Source organism: Cyprinodon tularosa, unplaced genomic scaffold (assembly GCF_016077235.1).
Source record: "Cyprinodon tularosa strain WSP-4 unplaced genomic scaffold, ASM1607723v1 ctg339, whole genome shotgun sequence".
Taxonomy (NCBI): Eukaryota; Metazoa; Chordata; class Actinopteri; order Cyprinodontiformes; family Cyprinodontidae; genus Cyprinodon; species Cyprinodon tularosa.
This window is the reverse complement of record NW_024039051.1, coordinates 526,313-543,805: the sequence shown is the minus strand read 5'-3', so window position 1 is coordinate 543,805 and position 17,493 is coordinate 526,313. Positions and strand designations below refer to the sequence as shown.

The following is a 17,493-nucleotide window of genomic DNA, read 5'->3' as shown; positions in this document are numbered from 1 at the left end:
TTAGTTCCTATGCTCCACTTATCTGGAACAAACTTCCAGAAAACTGTAAAAGTGCAGAAAGCCTGAGTTCCTTTAAATCAAGACTAAAAACTCATTTGTTTAGGATTGCCTTCGACTGTTCTAGTTAAACAGTTCAACATATTTTCTTTAGTCCAACAGTTTTCATTATTCTTTTTTGTTTCTGCATTTTTTATTTTATTTAACTTTTTTATTTTTTCCTACTTGCTTTGATTCTGTTTTATCTTCCTGTATTTTAATCATGTAAAGCACTTTGCATTGTCTTTGTACTGAATTGTGCTATACAAATAAATTTGCCTTGCCTTGCCTCTACTATATGCTAGTGCAGTGTTGCTCCTGTTTCCAGTGACACTAGCTTCACATTTCCATGGATTAAAAGATTAAAAAATAAAAATAATAATAAAAAATTAAATTCAATTCAATTCAGTTTATTTATATAGCGCCAAATTCACAACACATGTCATCTCAAGGCACTTTAAAGTTCAACCACATCATACAATCAAATTGATACAAAGTTTTCTATCTAAGGAAAACCAGTTGATTCCATTGACTCATTGACTCAAATACAATCCCTCACACTAAGCATGCTTGTAGCGACAGTGGAGAGGAAAAACTCCCTTTTAACAGGAAGAAACCTCCAGCAGAACCAGGCTCAGTGTGAGCAGCCATCTGCTGAGGCCGACTGGGGTTCAAGGAGACAGAAGCAGAGACACAAAAAGCAGCTGTAAAAGGCGGCCCCGTCTAGGAAACACACAGCCAAGCAGACGAGCACCGAGCCAGCTCCCATGCCAGAGGACGAAGAGAGCATATCCAGCCAGGCACAGTCAGAGAAACAGGACTACACTGAAAAAAAAGTCAGATCCTCAACATCTATAAACAAAGGTGTTGATGGAAGCAGCACAGCTGATGTTTCTCTCCAGGATGGCGTCACAAAAACGATCAAATTCATATCAAACCAATAGATAGATGGTTCAACATTTGGGAATGTTAGCTGGTCGGTCAGGACATCAGGCCCCAAAACAAATAGGTTTTGGCCTGGATAAGAAAGGTAGTATCAAGCCTCTGTAATCAACACAATCAAAGCCTTGTTAAAAAAAAATTTACTCTTCAGAATTAGAAAAATTTTAAATAAATTTACTGCTGAGCTGCAAGATCTCGCTTTTTACATTTAATTAAATAGTTTGCTGTATCATCACCAAGTGGAAAATTCAGAAAAAGAGCAATATTTTACTTGAAACTGAATTTTTTTTAACACTGAGGAACTGCAATTAAAAAAAAAAGGTTTGAAAACCTTTTTTTTCATCAAAAATGAGTGCAATACAGCTATTACTGAAGATTTTCTCATTTTATTTTTCAAGAGAGAGCAGATGTGAAATGGAGTAGATAAAATGTGTGTCTGTGTGTGTGGGTCATGGAGTGTATGTGCGTGTCTGAAACAAACATGTTCTTGTCAGAAGCTGAGACCCCTCATGTCTATCAGTGGCAATGTCTGTGGTTCCAGAGGAACAAGCGTGCCCATGTTCTAGAATAAACCCTGTCCTTCCCAGTCCTCCTCCCTAGTGGGTTGCGCTTGACTTCCACCGTTTTCACAGCTGCTCTCAGCAGTGCACTCCATTACACCTTAAATCACTTAAAAAGATCTGAAGCACCGAAAACTCCCTCAGCAGCTAATTCACCCTGACTACGTGGATTATCCAGAGAAAACAGGAGCATGAAAACACTGCAACATCTGATTCCAGCCTAATAAACTCTGATATCTTTAGATTAGAATCCGAATGGGCAAAATCACACCAAGTCACGATGATGATGCTTTAGCCCAGCCTTTCAAAGGAGCTGCAAAGCAAAACACCACAGATAGAAATCTCCTATTCTGAACCCAGTCAAGCATTGCTTGAAAATCTGCGCAGATCCGTTTCGATATAGGCGCATTCCTCTTTGTTGGGTATCCAAAAGCGGCCGCAGAGATTAGGCTCGATAAATAGGGTGCGATAAGTGGGTCTTGTCCTGTGTTTGGTGGCATAGAGCAGAAGACACACAGAAGCATGACACGCAGCTGCACAGAGCTATTGATTCTCCCCTGGTCTCCAGGCACCCTTCCCTTTTCATTCAGGCTTCCTGCCAAGTGCCTCAGAACAGGAGCCCCCTGCTCTCCTCTCCCAATGTCTACACGTCTGCTTAAGCACAATCAATGGGCCATCAGCGGGGGAGAGAATGCCCACCACTGTCTGTGCTTCCACAGGGTGGGAGAAAAGGGAAATTGAAAATATACATAAGGTGAAATGCATCATGAAAACCATGCTGGCATGAAATATCTTAACGTTTTGCCTTAGAGTGCAGGTTTCAGTCACTGGCGCCTCTGATAGCCTTTAAAAAGCTTACTTGCAGCTAAATGAAAAGACCAACTCATTCGTATCAGTCTAAATAGCTATTTCTTAGCTGTTTTTCTGCATCCTGGACTCTGAAGAAAACACAAAACACCTCATTTCCTTTGCTAACTGGAAGAGGGTGCAGCATACACTCTCAATCTAGTTTTTATACAGACAGTTAATTCAGCTCTACAGGCCGCATAGATTAGAATATCATTGAAAAGTTACTTTATTTTTACCTTATATTGAGAAAATAGAGGTCATATTATTATAGATGGATTTCACTCAGTGGAATTTATTATTTTTTATATTAAGCAAATAGCTAATAAAAAAAAAACAGAGCTCAGTATCTCAGAAAACTGAAATGTGGAATTAAACCCAGTTAAATCAAAACATGTAATTTCCTGATTTTCGCAGATTGCAGAGTTGACTGTCGTTTAGCAGGAAGGAAGGAGGACAAGACACTGAAGGACACTGCGGAAGAAGCAGGCTTGGCATAATAATGGAAAAATTCAGAGATGGCAAAAGTACTCACTTTCCGTACTTGAGTAAAAGTACAGATACTTGTGTTAAAAAATACTCTGTTAAAAGTGGAAGTACTGATTCAACTTCTTTACTCAAGTAAAAGTAACAAAGTACAGGCTTGTAAATTTACTTAAAGTATAAAAGTAAAAGTAGAAACCACTTTTTTCATGCCGTTGCCTACATTTTAAATGAATGTCTGCCAATAGGACTAGATCTCCGTTGTGTTTATTTTCAATCATCTCGTCGTCCATGCTACTATGCTAACGCCACCGCCACCAAGCTGCAATGATTTGCCGCGAATGAATACCGCAGAATCTGTCGATTCATCTTGTAGTGGTGCGTCAAATGCAACGTAGATTCCCATCAATTTAGATTGAATTTGGTGTTGATGACGTATAAAATAATAACGGTAACTCCATTGAAATGATTCAAAACTAAAGTAACGAGCCAATTTTTTAAAATGTAAGGAGTAGAAAGTACAGATATTTGTGTAAACATGTAAGGAGTAGAAGTAAAAAGTCGCCATAAAAATAAGTAGTAAAGTAAAGTAAAAATATCAGAAAAATCTACTTGAGTACAGTAATGAAGTATTTGTACTTCGTTTCTTCCCATCTCTGGAAAAATTAGTGGAAGGAAAAAGTGTGGTAAGCAATTTGGATAACCACAATCTGTGAATGGTTGTAAAGCGAAACACATTCAAAGTCTCCATTTGGATGAATGGAGGGTTTAAAATTCATATTGCTCAAGGTCCAGTGAATCCTTTCTATAATCAATAATTTTGGAAACTCTGTCATCTACTGTTTGTTTTCTGGTTTCCAAAAAAGTCTAACTTTATGTTCCTCTTTACTGACCAGCTTTATAAAGTAGCTAATTTAATTTTCCAGCAGAATGTGCCTCCTACCCACAAAGTGTTACTTTAACAGAGGTGGAAAGAGTATTAAAAAAGTGTAATTGAGTAAAAGTATCTTTACTTTGCTTAAATTCTACTCAGAGTAAAAGTAAAATTACCCATCTCAAAATTTACTCAAGTAAAAGAACAAAATTACTTAATTTAAAATGTAATTTGAGTAAAAGTTCCTTAGTTACTTTGTGTTATTTAATGCAAAAAAGGATGAGTCATGAATAGAATTGACCACAAGGTGTTTTAATCGATTTCAAGGCGTATTTCAGTGGACATCCACACTTGCAAAAGATCAGCTGGGCTAAAGAACATACTTCCTCTCAGCACAAGGACAGTCACAACCTGTACCATAAAGTGCAAACAATTTTCAATCCTACTGTCTAACAGACAACACCATGATAGGAACAAAGACATTTAAACTACATTTTAAAGTTTTCAAAATGCACACAAAATTAAATGCCCAAAAGATCCCAGAAATCAAACTAAAACGCAACAGAATGCCACTGTTATTAACAAGCTCCTCATTTAATGATTTTAACTGACACTTGTTTTTACATCAATTGTTTATATGTTTGAATTGTGTAAATAAACTGCTGTTAAAAGTCAAAAGTCTTCTTCTATTTTTTAATGGCGATTAAGTGTCGGTTGCGTAAAACAGGGGTTTAAATTTCCGGCCGAATTTCATTTTTTCACCATCAGTATTTTACATTTTTTTTTGTACTCAGTAACGTGAGGGGGTTTTAAATGTAGCAAAGTAAAACTACTTAGGTTAAAATTTACTCGAGTAAAAGTAAAAATTACATATTTCAAAAACTACTCAGAAAATTACGTATTACTCATAAAATATACTCGATTACAGTAACGTGGATAAATGTAATTTGTTACTTTCCACCCCTGTACTTTAATACCTTCAGAGTTGAATAAACTCTGTTTCAGATAATATTTGGTGCCACTCCAAATGAGTGTAAAATTTACTCCATAGCCAGCGTCAACTTTTCTGAATTAATTTCACTAATTTTGGTGTCAAAATCCAGAAGATATCTCAGAGACTGTTGGTGACACTGCATGGCTGTCAATTTTTCACCTACTATTAAGCCGATAATAGATCAGATTTACATTGAAGTATAGTTATAAATACTCTATTTTCAGTAAAATAGGTTGACTCTTAATTTTCAACACCAAATATTTTACTGTGCATAAATACCTTCTTTAATAACCATGACATCGCTATGATATAGAGCTCTTAGCAGGGGTGGAAAATAACGAATTACATTTACTAAGTTACTGTAATTGAGTACTTTTTATGATTAAGTTGTAATTTTCTGAGTAGTTTTTGAAATATTTATTTTTTACTTTTACTCGTGTAAATTTTAACCTAAGTAGTTTTACTTTGCTACATTTAAAACCCCCTCACGTTACTGAGTAAAAAACTTTAACAAAAAAATACTGATGGTGAAAAAATTAAATGCGGCCGGAAATTTAAAACCCTGTGTCACGGAACCGACACTTAATCGCCATAAAAAAATAGAAGAAGACTTTTGACTTTTAACAACACTTTATTTACACAATTCAAACATATAAACAATTGATGTAAAAACAAGTGTCAGTTAAAAATCACTATTAAAGTAAAACACAGTAAAATCATTAAATGAGGAGCTTGTTAATAACAGTGGCATCCTGTTGCGTTTTAGTTTGATTTAATGGTATCTTTTGGGTATTGAATTTTGTGTGCATTTTGAAAACTTTAAAACGTAGTTTAAATTTCTTTATTTCTATCATGGTGTTGTCTGTTGGATCAGCCCAGCTGATCTTTTGACAGTGTGGATGTCCACTGAAATACGCCTTGCAACCGATTAAAACACCTTGTGGTCAATTCGATTCATGACTCATCCTTTTTTGCATTAAATAACTCAAAGTAACTAAGTAACTTTTACTCAAATTACATTTTAAATGAAGTAATTTTGTACTTTTACTTGAGTACATTTTGAGATTGGTAATTTTACTTTTACTCTGAGTAGAATTTAGGCAAAGTAAAGATACTTTTTACTCGATTACAATTTTTTAATACTCTTTCCACCTCTGGCTCTTAGCAAACCTATAAAGGATTGTCAAAAGTCAGATAAAAATAATAAGGACCAGCAATGCGGATGAGTTGAAGCCTGCTATTAATGCAACATGGATTTCTTTAGCACCTCAGCAGAGCCACAGGTTGATCTCCTTCATAGCACACTGCATTGATACAGTAAATCATATAAAAACAGCAGGTACTTAATGAGCACTGATAGTACATGTAAGTAATTTTCAGCACGCTGATAATTTAAGTACGCTTATTAAAATTTTCTAAAAAAAAAAAAAAAAAAACCCTGTTTTTTTTTTTTATAAACAGTAGATCTAAAACATGACTTTCACCATTTGAATTTTATGACAGTAACAAATGACCTACACAATAATATTCTAATATATTAGATTGCACCTGTTTAAGTTCTGTTTTCTAAAAGCACACCTTATGCAATAATACAAGAAGAGAAAAGGCCCTCTTTATTTTCCAGAGTTGGTTATTCAGCCTACTCCAGCGGTGATCCACTATGCAGCATTCTGCACCACTGGAAGGCTCCAGTTCATGTTGCAGATCTGTCAGCCTCCTGTCACGGCTCACAATGGAGAGACAGAGACGTCCCCATTACCAAGGACGTCTCAGTTTTGTTCTCGCACACAAAACATCTTTTTCAAATCCATCTCGAGCAGCACAAAAGAACTCAGAGCCGAACCCCAGTGAATATCTTTGCTGCTACCCAATAAGATAAATAATGTAGCCTTTTGCACAACTCATCTTTCAAGTGTGCTTTGAATCTAAATGGAGTGCATGTCCGGCAGTACACAGAGCCAGGAACCGAAGACCGTGCATATTACTAATTATGTGCTCAGTGGTCATTTAGGAGGGTGAGTTGTATTTCGACTGGTATTGAGTGAGCACAGGGGGAAGATTTGTATGTGCCATTAGGAGGACAGAACATCCACTAAGTCAGTGTCACCCACATAATAGGAGCCGATAGGAAGAAGCTGATGAGACAGAGAACACCTTGAATAATAGCAGTAATATTTAGAACCACACAGTTTTCCTGCAGAACTGAGAGGAGGGGAGCTGCATCAATGCAGGTGTGAAGACGGGAAGATATAAAAAAAAAAGCTGCAGGCATTTGTACTGAACTGAAAAATAAATAAAACATTTAGGCTATTCTGCCGTAACACATTTTCAGATAGACATTTGTTAACGTCCAACCACAGTCTTAGTGTGTGAAGATAAATGCATAAAACTGCAGGAAATTTGTTTTGCATGTTTGATTTGTGATGTCAGGACTTTCAACGGGATCTCACTTCTGTGTCATCATCATCAGCAGGAGTTAGACAGAGTGGAAAAGGGGAGGGCTGGGTTGCTCAGTTCTGCAGCAGGGAGTGAAAAGGAATCCAACAGCCTATATTTCAAACATCTGCAATGGTCTGATCATGATTTCTGGTCAATTTAGGGGAAAGAGAAAAAGCAACTGGTGAATGTTTTTTTTACCAGCTTGGAGAACATAATCTCACTCATGCAGTGCATGATGGCAATAATAGGGCAATAACTGAAGTATTAGTATAATTCCAGCACCGAAAATCGGAGCACTTGAATGCTCTCATCAATACAAATTAATGTGATGTAATCGTCTTAGCTGTGTTTAATCATTTTATGCTACATCAGCACACGGCAGCTGCTGACATTGTGCATGGGCATGAAATTAGCATTCAAATATTTACTGTACCTCGCTGAAAGGAAAATGAGCTGAGAGAGAATGAATGACAGGCAGGGTGCAGAGAAAGGAGAGGAGTGGAGTGCAGGGTTTTATGAGTCCACTTATTTTAACCAACAAGTGTAACTTCAGTTTAATCCCCTACTGTGCCTTTCTCACTTAGATCTGTGAACTCAGCTTTGCTCATTTGTCATTTAGGCTATAAGCTGTCCATTTTCTGTTTCATGAGTCGTTTTCTTTCTCTTTTTTCCCCCCACTATTATCCTTTTCAGAGCGACCCTGAACTGTTCAATGCAGTAAACTTTACAAGCGAACCACAGAAATCCTTGAAAATAAGCAGAGAGAAGGCTTGACCTTCAGCAGAATAAAGGGTTCGGTCCATTGAGGTTGAGCGACAGATTTGCCAGCAGCAATCTGATTGGCTGGGAGCAGCTGGAGGACTCTTTAATAAGTCTAGTGCACACCTGGCAGCATTTGCAATCAGCAGGGGTGCTTCCAGAAAATGTTGAAATGGGCAGCCAGAAAGGGATGGGTCTGGGTTAGGGGTGGGTATTGCCAAAGAAGTCACGATTCGATTCGAATCACGATGCATCACGATACTTGAATTATTGCGATGCATTGCCATATTTTCTCCTCCATGTTTTGTTTTTGAATGACTCGGCACAGTATCCCACGGCCGAAAATGCTTGTGACACAAGGCAGCGTGCGTCAACACATTTGCAGCGACATCTACTGGACTGGAAGTGGTATTGCACTTGTTTTTGGCTGATGTTCGCCAACCATTCATGCAATTTTATTTATTCATTTTTTAAAATTAATAATCGATTCTTGGCATCAAGAATCGATTCAGTAGATCACGAAAATTAGAATCACGATGCATCATCATCACGATTATTTTGCACACCCCTAGTCTGGGTGCAATGATACGTGGGGGGTTACCAAAGTTATGAATTTTAGAGTTTTAACACAAGATTTCTTCCCCGGTACATAAATGCTTATTTTAAATAAAAAAAAATGATGCATACAATCAGGGCTGAAATAATTAATCAGATTAATAGTTATTAGTTGATAATTGAAATAATCATCAACTAATTTAGTAATCAATTAAGCGTTAACTGCATTTGCTGCTGCATTTGATACAGTTGACCATAATATTCTTTTAGAAAGACTTGAATATTTTGTTGGAATTAAAGGAACAGCACTAGACTGGTTTAAATCTTATCTATCTGATCGAATTCAGTTTGTTCATGTTAATGATAGATCTTCAACACGCTCAAAGGTTACCTGTGGAGTACCACAGGGATCAGTGCTAGGACCAATTCTCTTTACTTTATACATGCTCCCAATTGGTAGAATTATTAGACAGCATGGGATTAATTTCCACTGTTATGCTGATGATACCCAGCTATATCTGTCTATAAATCCAGATGAAGCTAACCCATTACATAGATTACAGGCATGTCTTGAAGACATAAAAACCTGGATGACTCTTAACTTTCTGCTTCTGAATGCAGATAAAACAGAAGTTATAGTCTTTGGACCAGAGTCTCTGAAAAAGAAACTGATTAGCCAGTCACTTCATTTGGATGGGATTAAACTGATTTCAGATAATAAAGTAAAAAATCTTGGTGTTATTTTTGATCAGGACCTGTCATTTAAATCCCATATCAAAGAGGTTTCTAGAATTTCCTTCTTTCATCTGAGGAACATTGCAAAAATTAGAAATATCCTGTCCAGGGGTGATGCTGAGAAACTAGTCCATGCATTTGTTACTTCAAGGCTGGACTATTGTAATTCTTTACTATCAGGAAGTCCACAAACTGTAGTTAAAAGCCTTCAGCTGATCCAAAATGCTGCAGCCAGGGTTCTGATGAAAATTAAAAAGAGAGATCATATCTCGCCTATCCTGGCTTCTCTTCATTGGCTTCCTGTTAAATCAAGAATAGAATTTAAAATCCTCCTTCTCACATATAAAGCCTTAAATGGCCAAGCTCCATCTTATATCAGAGATCTGATTGTTCCTTATGTTCCTAACAGAGCACTTCGCTCTCAATCTGCAGGTTTACTAGTGGTTCCTAGAATTTCTAAAAGTAGAATGGGAGGCAGATCTTTTAGTTATCAGGCTCCTCTCCTGTGGAACCAACTACCAGTTTTAGTCCGTGAGGCAGACACCCTGTCTACTTTTAAGGCTAGGCTTAAAACTTTCCTTTTTGATAAAGCTTATAGTTAGGGTGGCTCAGGTTATCCTGAGCTATCTCTATAGTTATGCTGCTATAGGCTTAGACTTTTGGAGGACATAGGGACCCCCATTTCATCATTCTGCTTCATTCTCTCTCTGTTCTCCTATTCTGCAGAATCTGTTAGTTCAATCTCTAACCTTCTGCTCTCTCTGCTTTTCCTCAGAGTAGCTTTGCCTCGTCTGTTCCTGTTTGGCTGTGACGTCATCCTGGAAAGAAACATCAGCTGTGCTGCTTCCATCAATACCCTTGTTTATAGATGTTGGAGATCGGCCTGTTTTCCAGTGTGGTCCTGTTTCTCTGGCCGTGACTGAGTGGATGTGCTCTCTTCGTCCTCTGGCATGGGAGCTGCCTTGGAGCTCGTCTGCCTGGCTGTGTGTTTCCTGGACGGGGCCGCCTTTTACAGCTGCTTTTTGTATCTCTGTTTCTGTCTCCTTGAACCCCAGTCGGCCTCAGCAGATGGCCGCTCACACTGAGCCTGGTTCTGCTGGAGGTTTCTTCCTGTTAAAAGGGAGTTTTTCCTCTCCACTGTCGCTACAAGCATGCTTAGTGTGGGGGATTGTATTTGAGTCAATGAGTCGATGCAATCAACTGGTTTTCCTTAGATAGAAAACTTTGTATCAATTTGACTGTATGATCTGGTTGAACTGTAAAGTGCCTTGAGATGACATGTGTTGTGAATTTGGCGCTATATAAATAAACTGAACTGAACTGAACTAACTAGAGTATAGAGACTCTAAAAGGTGTTTTTAGCTGACAGAGCAACAAACCTTGAGCAGCAATTAAACCAAAATTGTAAAAAAAACATTTGCAAACATTTTTTATTTAAGATAAAAAGATTTTTCAATCTGTCAATATCATCTATCCAAAACTCGTTTAAGTGGAGCTACAGTGTGTAATTTCCAGCGACATCTAACGTCCAGACTGCAGACCGCAGCAACATGAACATCTCCCCCCCACCGCTTCTCCCCCCCAACAGTACGGCGAGCGTTACGGGACAAAATGTCTTCCACGACGTCCGCATCACCTACCTTCTCAAGTGATGAGGTTTGTTTACATAGATAATTTTACAGATAGTATTTCATTAGTCTGTGTGTTCAGTACCGTCTCAGTTCATCTCTCTCAACTTGCCGTAGTTACTTACGAGCGTAATGGGCGATCTCGCAATCACTAGTTTGTTGGCTCTGCGCTGCCGTAGCGCAAAGATGTCTGCCTCCATGGCTGCGAGACCCGCTCCTATGTAATTATAAATAACGAATTCTAAGGCAACGCAAATATTAAGGTTAAGAGGCTGAGCTCGTAGATGATGATAAATAACATAGTTATGTATAATATATTACATTCCTGACTGTATATCCCTGTAATTATTACACACTGTAGCTTTATGTGGAAAAACTTTAGTAAAAAAGTCTTCTTTAAGGAATCTTTTGCTATCTGATTATCGATCGATTAATTGAAAATATGATCAATAGATTAACCGATTTGCAAAATAATCGTTAGCTGCAGCGCTACATACAATGCAAAAGGAGCAATACCCCCACTTATTCAGTAGTGCCACAAGAAAAGGATTAGCATAATCGACTTGTAAAGTCATCAAAATAATTCCCTTTTGCAGAACTAATGATGCATAAGAAGAGGCTCAACATATTCTCATTATCAGTTCGTATGAAATCGTACGAAAAGTTATGCACAGTATTTCGTACGTTTTTGACGTTTTTCCTCAAAAAAACAGATCAGTGCGCATGCGCAGCCAGACAGACGAAAAAAAGGAGATCCGCGGATGGACGTAAAACTGGGACGGACAGTGCAATAATTACTTCATGATGTCTCTCACTAGATTGCTTGCTGTTTTGTATGTTAGGGTTAGGGTTAATTGTATGTTAAATTTTATGTTATTCAATGGTGCGTAAGATGCGCATGCGCACGGATATCTTGTCTCGAGGCAAGACGTAAAAATACGACGAAATACGACGAAAAAAAATGTCAAAAACGTACGAAATACTGTGCATAACTTTTCGTACGATTTCATATGAACTGATAATGAGAATACACTGAGAGGCTTGGCTTTTAATATCGGTGGTAGGGAGCAGCAGTTTTCTGTCAGATGAGCAAACCCGGTCAGACTAGCATACCCGCAGTCAGTAACTGTTTATCACTTAATAATACTACTTCAGCGATAGTTTAAAGGTGTTGCTTTATTGTATGTCTCGTACCATGTCTTTCGGTTGTGCTGTTCTTTTTACATCTCGTTGCAGGTGATGAGGCAGACTGAAAATGTTTTGTCAATGTCTCCTTTCTATCTCCTCTTTCTTTCATCTTTTCTCTTTTTTTCTTTTCTTTCTTTTTCTTCTTCTGTTTTTCTACTCTATTTATATTGCAGTGTCCATATAAACTGTAAAACTCCCTGCATAATTATAATAAAACAATTTATATGCATGAAACAAGTGGAGCAGTATGCCAATTGCCATACTGCTACACTTGTGAAAGTAAAATCTGTTGGGCTCTTTTTGGCATCAAGACAATTATTCTTATTGCCACATTGCCAGACAGGACACTGTTAAGTAACTGTTTATCCCTTTAATTTATCCCTTTAGTTTATCCCTTTAGTTTTGTATGAAAAATACACTTTAACTAGATCAAGGGACATGTATTACTTTAGTCATGTACAAAAAAAACTATTTAATTACTTACTTATGGGTGTTTTTCGAAAGGTATGGCGATCTGACCTTAAATAGTTTTTTTTTTGTAAATGACTAAAAAGATACACGCCCATCAAGGGAGTTTAAAATCTATTTTTTTGTTAAAAAAACTAAAGGAATAAATGCATATCTGACGTCTTGCGCATGTGTATTGATGATGGGTATGCTGGAGTTACAGGGTATGCTCATCTGACAGAACAACGGTCTGGAAGGTGCTCCAGCACAATTCTTAATGGTAATTTGTCAGATTATTTGCATTCCTGGTAATTGCTGAACTGGCATCCCAATGTGTTTAGAACAGTGATCATAAATAATGCTGTAGACTACCATAAGCTGATGCCACTGAAGTTTTTCACAAGATTCAAAGCTTAATGTCTGACATGATCTAATTGTTTTCATTTGAAACAGGAAGGAAACAATTAACTCAAATGCAAAAATAATATAAAACATTGATTAGTAAGACATAATAAGTAGTGTGTGACAACAGGCAGAAAAGGGGGAGGGGTGTTTACTCAGTGTTGTAAGGAGCTATAGCAACAATCTGGTATGTAATTCTGTTTTTAATTATAGTCAAATATTAAAACCAGGATATTCTCACAAAAAAATTTAAAATCTATATATGACTATATGCATATCAGATCAATGTTTTTGATTATTGGTGTTTCTGAGAAACTAAAGTGATGAAGTGATGCCATGTGTGGAGAGGAAAAAACACCATTAAGTAAAGTTGATGGACTTTAAAGAAGTTGCTCATCCACCTACCCCAGTGTTGTCATGGTGACGATGGTGTACCAAAAGGCTGCGGGGATGCTGGTGAACTTGGTTGCTGTGGAGCCTTTCTCTGCATAAAACATGACCGTGGCGAATATAATGATGGCCATGGTGAGAGAGAAGAGCAGGAAGCCCAGCTCGGAGGCGCAGCTCTTCAAGGTGTAGCCCAGGATGCGCAGCCCCGCAGAGTGCCGGGAAAACTTGAAAATCCGAAAGACGCGGAAGACCCTCAGCGTGACGAACGCCCCGCTCACCTGGTCGTTGTCGGTCATGACCAGGCCGATGTAGTACGGCATGATCGCCACCACATCGATGACGCTCATCACGCTCTTCATGAACTTGCAGCGGCTGGGCGCAGCGATCAGACGAAGCAGGTACTCAACCGTGAATATCATGACGCACGCGGTGTCCAAGCAGAAGAAGGCCAGCGCGTAGCGCTCCCCGCAGGACACCTCTTTGGACCTGTTGGGCAGAGTTCCGCATGGAACCGTCTCCACAACGTTCGCCATGACCGATATGGCGATGAAGAACCCCGTAACATAGTAGAAAACCAGTGCCAGGGTGCTGGTGTGGGGGTTTTCAAAAGCCCGCCACAGGTACTCCCGGAACGTCAGATTCACCGGCGTGACGTCGTTGCTCATGTCCATCTCCTCGTCATCCTGGAGACGCTCCGCGTTCTCGCGCCTCCGGTCCTTGTACTCCTCGTAGCAGCAGTCTCCGATGATCTCGGGGATGATGCCGAAGAAGGCGAGCTCCTCGTCGTACGCGGAAATGCACTCCTGGCGCGGGTAGTGCAGCTTGCCTGTGCGGTAGAAATTGAGGATGTGTCTGAAGATGTCGGGGTCGCGGTCGAAAAAGTACTCGCTGGTCTCCTCGTGGAAGAAGAAGTCCCTCTCGGTACTCCCCAGCAAGCTGTCCGGGTACCTCTCCAGGGTGGTCCGCCACGTCTGGAACTTGGTGCCGCTCACGTTGAGGATGATGAGCCCGTCCTGGGTTTTCCTCTTGTCTTGGGGAGGGATGGGCATCGGGGTGCTCGCCACGGGCATCCACCCGATGGCCGCCGCTCTGGCGAAGGGGAGCCAAGCCGCTACACCTGCTGCCATGCTGACCTGTAGTGTTTAAATCGACCCTTCTCCGCTTGTCACAGTGCTACGGCTCAGAGATAGATCGCATCTGCAGGAATACAAGCAGATAGAGAGAAAATCAGTGTCACATAATAATAAAAAATATCACACAACCACTTATTTTTTTCTCTCTGAGCATATCCATTTCCCCCCTAACTGTTCTGTTAAGAAAGCCCACTCTGTGCGGCAGAATATCAATTAGATTCCCAAATGTCCATCCAGGATTATGCTGGATTTTTCCCTCTTCCTTTGCAAATAAACCCAAGAAAAAGTAAAAGACCCACCATAGAGACGCTCCATCATTAATCGGCATCCGCGATGACTTCAATAAAACACTAATCCTGGGAAGGGAATATTTGCAATCCAGCCAGCCATCTATTACTCACTGCAGCCAGGCGACTAGGACCGAGAGGTTAAGAAAAAAAAAAAAAAAGAAAGAATACTGTGCTGTAACGTTGCATCAACAAGTTAAACAATTGAAGCGGTGGACTCCAGGCAGAGAGTGCTCATTTGTCCCTCCTTTACCAATCCGCAGGGCTCATGTGCAAAGCTTTTTCCCCCTCTCGTTGCAGCGACTCTTCAGCAAACTCATGTTCCTTTCTCTCGTCGACTGCAAGACCACCTTCCTCCCCCCCCCCCCCCCCTCACCTCCCCCACCTTTCTCAGCACCGAGCAGTGGAGAGATGAGAGGAAAAATCGGATGCAGACAGAAAGAAAGAGAGAGAAAGAGGAGCGGTCCTTTCTGCACCCACAAATTCCTCAGCTTGCCTTGCTCCAGTGTGCGCGCATAGGGAGCTGTTCAATGCGCTTCAGTCCTTGTAGGCGGTATCTCCTGGAGCTCGGCTTCCACATTTGTTTGGAATGTTTTCAGCAACGTGGATCAACAAGCGTCTGCAGTTTACCTGAGATATAATGAAGTCTAGATGGAACAGAAAGTTCTTTTAAATATATCAGCTTATTTACTCTACAGAATGTTCTCATATTCCTTTGTGCGTGTAAAAATACACATGTAATTTTGTCTCGAAAAGCGCAGCTTCATTTGCGTATTTTATTTATTTTAATTACTATATTTAACGAGAAAAATAGGAAAGTGAAAAATCTAAAGTTTTGTCCACAATTCACAAAAAACAGTCGTTAGTCATCTTTATGTCATTTAGAAAACCATTTGATCCATGGATAAAACAAGCCTCCAGGGAGCAGCATTAGGTACCACTGTCCAGATCTAGAGCCATTCCAACGACAATGATCAGAAATTGTATGAAAACAGCTCAATATAATAAATACTTTGAACCTAAGCTGGGGAAAATAAAACACAAATTCACTGTAAAAACAGTTAAAATGTAAACCTGCACAGATATTTTACATTTTTAAATGATTTTTCCTATTATTGTACAACAAATATGATAAAAATGATTATTGTAAAAGGGATTTTGTTTGTTTGAATGTATTTTTTACCTGCTAAGAAAATTAATATATAGCATTAGTAATAGAGATTGATCAATGCATGTTTTGTTTTTGTTTTTTGTCCAACCCTCACTGGAAAAAATCCTAGATAAGTCAATTTTTCTTAAAATAAGTGCATTTCTTCTTGGATTGAGGAGGTAAAAGAGACACTTTGCCAATGGAACAAGACAGTTTTATACTTAAAATAACAAAACACAATTGCATTGTCTTATTTCAAGTGCATATTCTCTTATTATCTTATTTTAAGAGTAAAAATACTAATTCTATTGGCAAACTATGTCATTTACCTACTCAAACACTTAATTTATGACATTTTTACTTATTTCTAGATTGTTTTTTCCAGATTGTGGTTACTCTGACATCTGTTTAATCAAGGGGTTCCCAACCCTGTTCCTTAGGGACCCCTGTTTGTACATGTTTTAGGTGTTTCCTTGTTGCATCACACCACATAATAGTGGATGATTAACAGGCTTCTGTAGCGCTTGACTGAAGAGGAGGAGCCCTAATTTGAATCAGGTGTGTTCAGGGTAGGGGGCCACTGGTTTAACCAATTCCTGATTTGTGCTGCCCATTTGAGGAGGAAAGTGTTGCTCTCTCTTCTTTCATGTACATTATAACAATTATATATTGACAAGTCTAAATAAAAAAATACAACAAACATTTTTGAACAAATAGATTTTTTAAAATATTTTTTTTACAATGCATTGCAGAAGGAAGGAGCAGCAATGCATGTGCATAACCAAATCTCAAGACATGGCTGTTGACTGCACTAACGATTCAACATATGCATGCACCCATAGGCACCTAGCAATACAAGAAAAAACACTAATAGTGGCCAAACATTAGCTGGCTGAAGTGTCCATTTGTCTCTAGTGAGAAATATGTGAATTACACAAAAGACCTGAGAGACTTGATGCATGCTGATAACACAACATTCGCTATATGTGTTAAATTTTCTCAAAAATTCAAGTAGGTCTATCTTCAAGAAATATATATAAAGCGGAATTAAGATGTTTTAAATCCCAATCAGGTTACATTCAAAGTAGGGATGCACGATATTGGGATTTTGGCCGATATCCGATATGCCGATATTTTAAAACTCATGTAGCCGATAACCGATATCGATACTGATGTTAAAGCTGGACAAAAATAAGTAGTCATTGAAAATAGCAGTTTTATTATCCATTTCTGACACTTTGAAAAATAATATACTCAAATATATTTTCATATGCTGATATCAAATAGATTTTTAAAAACGCGTTATCGATCTATTTTACTTTCAAAATCTTGTGAAATTTCATCGTTATGTTACAAACTCTCGTGATATTTGGAAATTGTTGTGAGGTTTTGTTAGTAAAATAGATCGATACCGCATCAATACATCAACATATAAAAATATGGCAAAATTTCGTTTTCGGGGGATTTCGTAGCATAATGATGACATATAGCAATATTTCATTAGTAAAAGAGATTGATATGGTGTTTTTAAATGGCAATATATCAGCATATGAAGATATTGGGATATTTTAATGTATCAATATTTTTTCCCTCGTCTTAAGAAGTTTTTAATTCTGTAAAAAAGAAGTTTTTGAGGAAGAAGAAG

At 38.5% G+C, this 17,493-nt stretch overlaps 1 protein-coding gene across 2 annotated transcripts in view; it reads right to left on the bottom strand.

The window, feature by feature from the left end:
- Positions 1-15,065, bottom strand: part of LOC119789454 (potassium voltage-gated channel subfamily D member 2-like) — a 129,810-nt gene extending 114,745 nt beyond the window's left edge. The window contains exons 1-2 of one of the 2 annotated variants that reach the window (XM_038294330.1): positions 14,711-15,065; positions 13,294-14,475 (exon numbers count right to left, since the gene is read on the bottom strand). In XM_038294330.1, the coding sequence (XP_038150258.1) occupies positions 13,294-14,405 (1,112 nt within the window). In that variant the 5' untranslated portion in view covers positions 14,406-14,475; positions 14,711-15,065. The remainder of the gene's footprint in view (positions 1-13,293; positions 14,476-14,710) is intronic. The other variant, XM_038294331.1, reaches the window with a different exon arrangement.
- Positions 15,066-17,493: the final 2,428 nt, after the last annotated feature.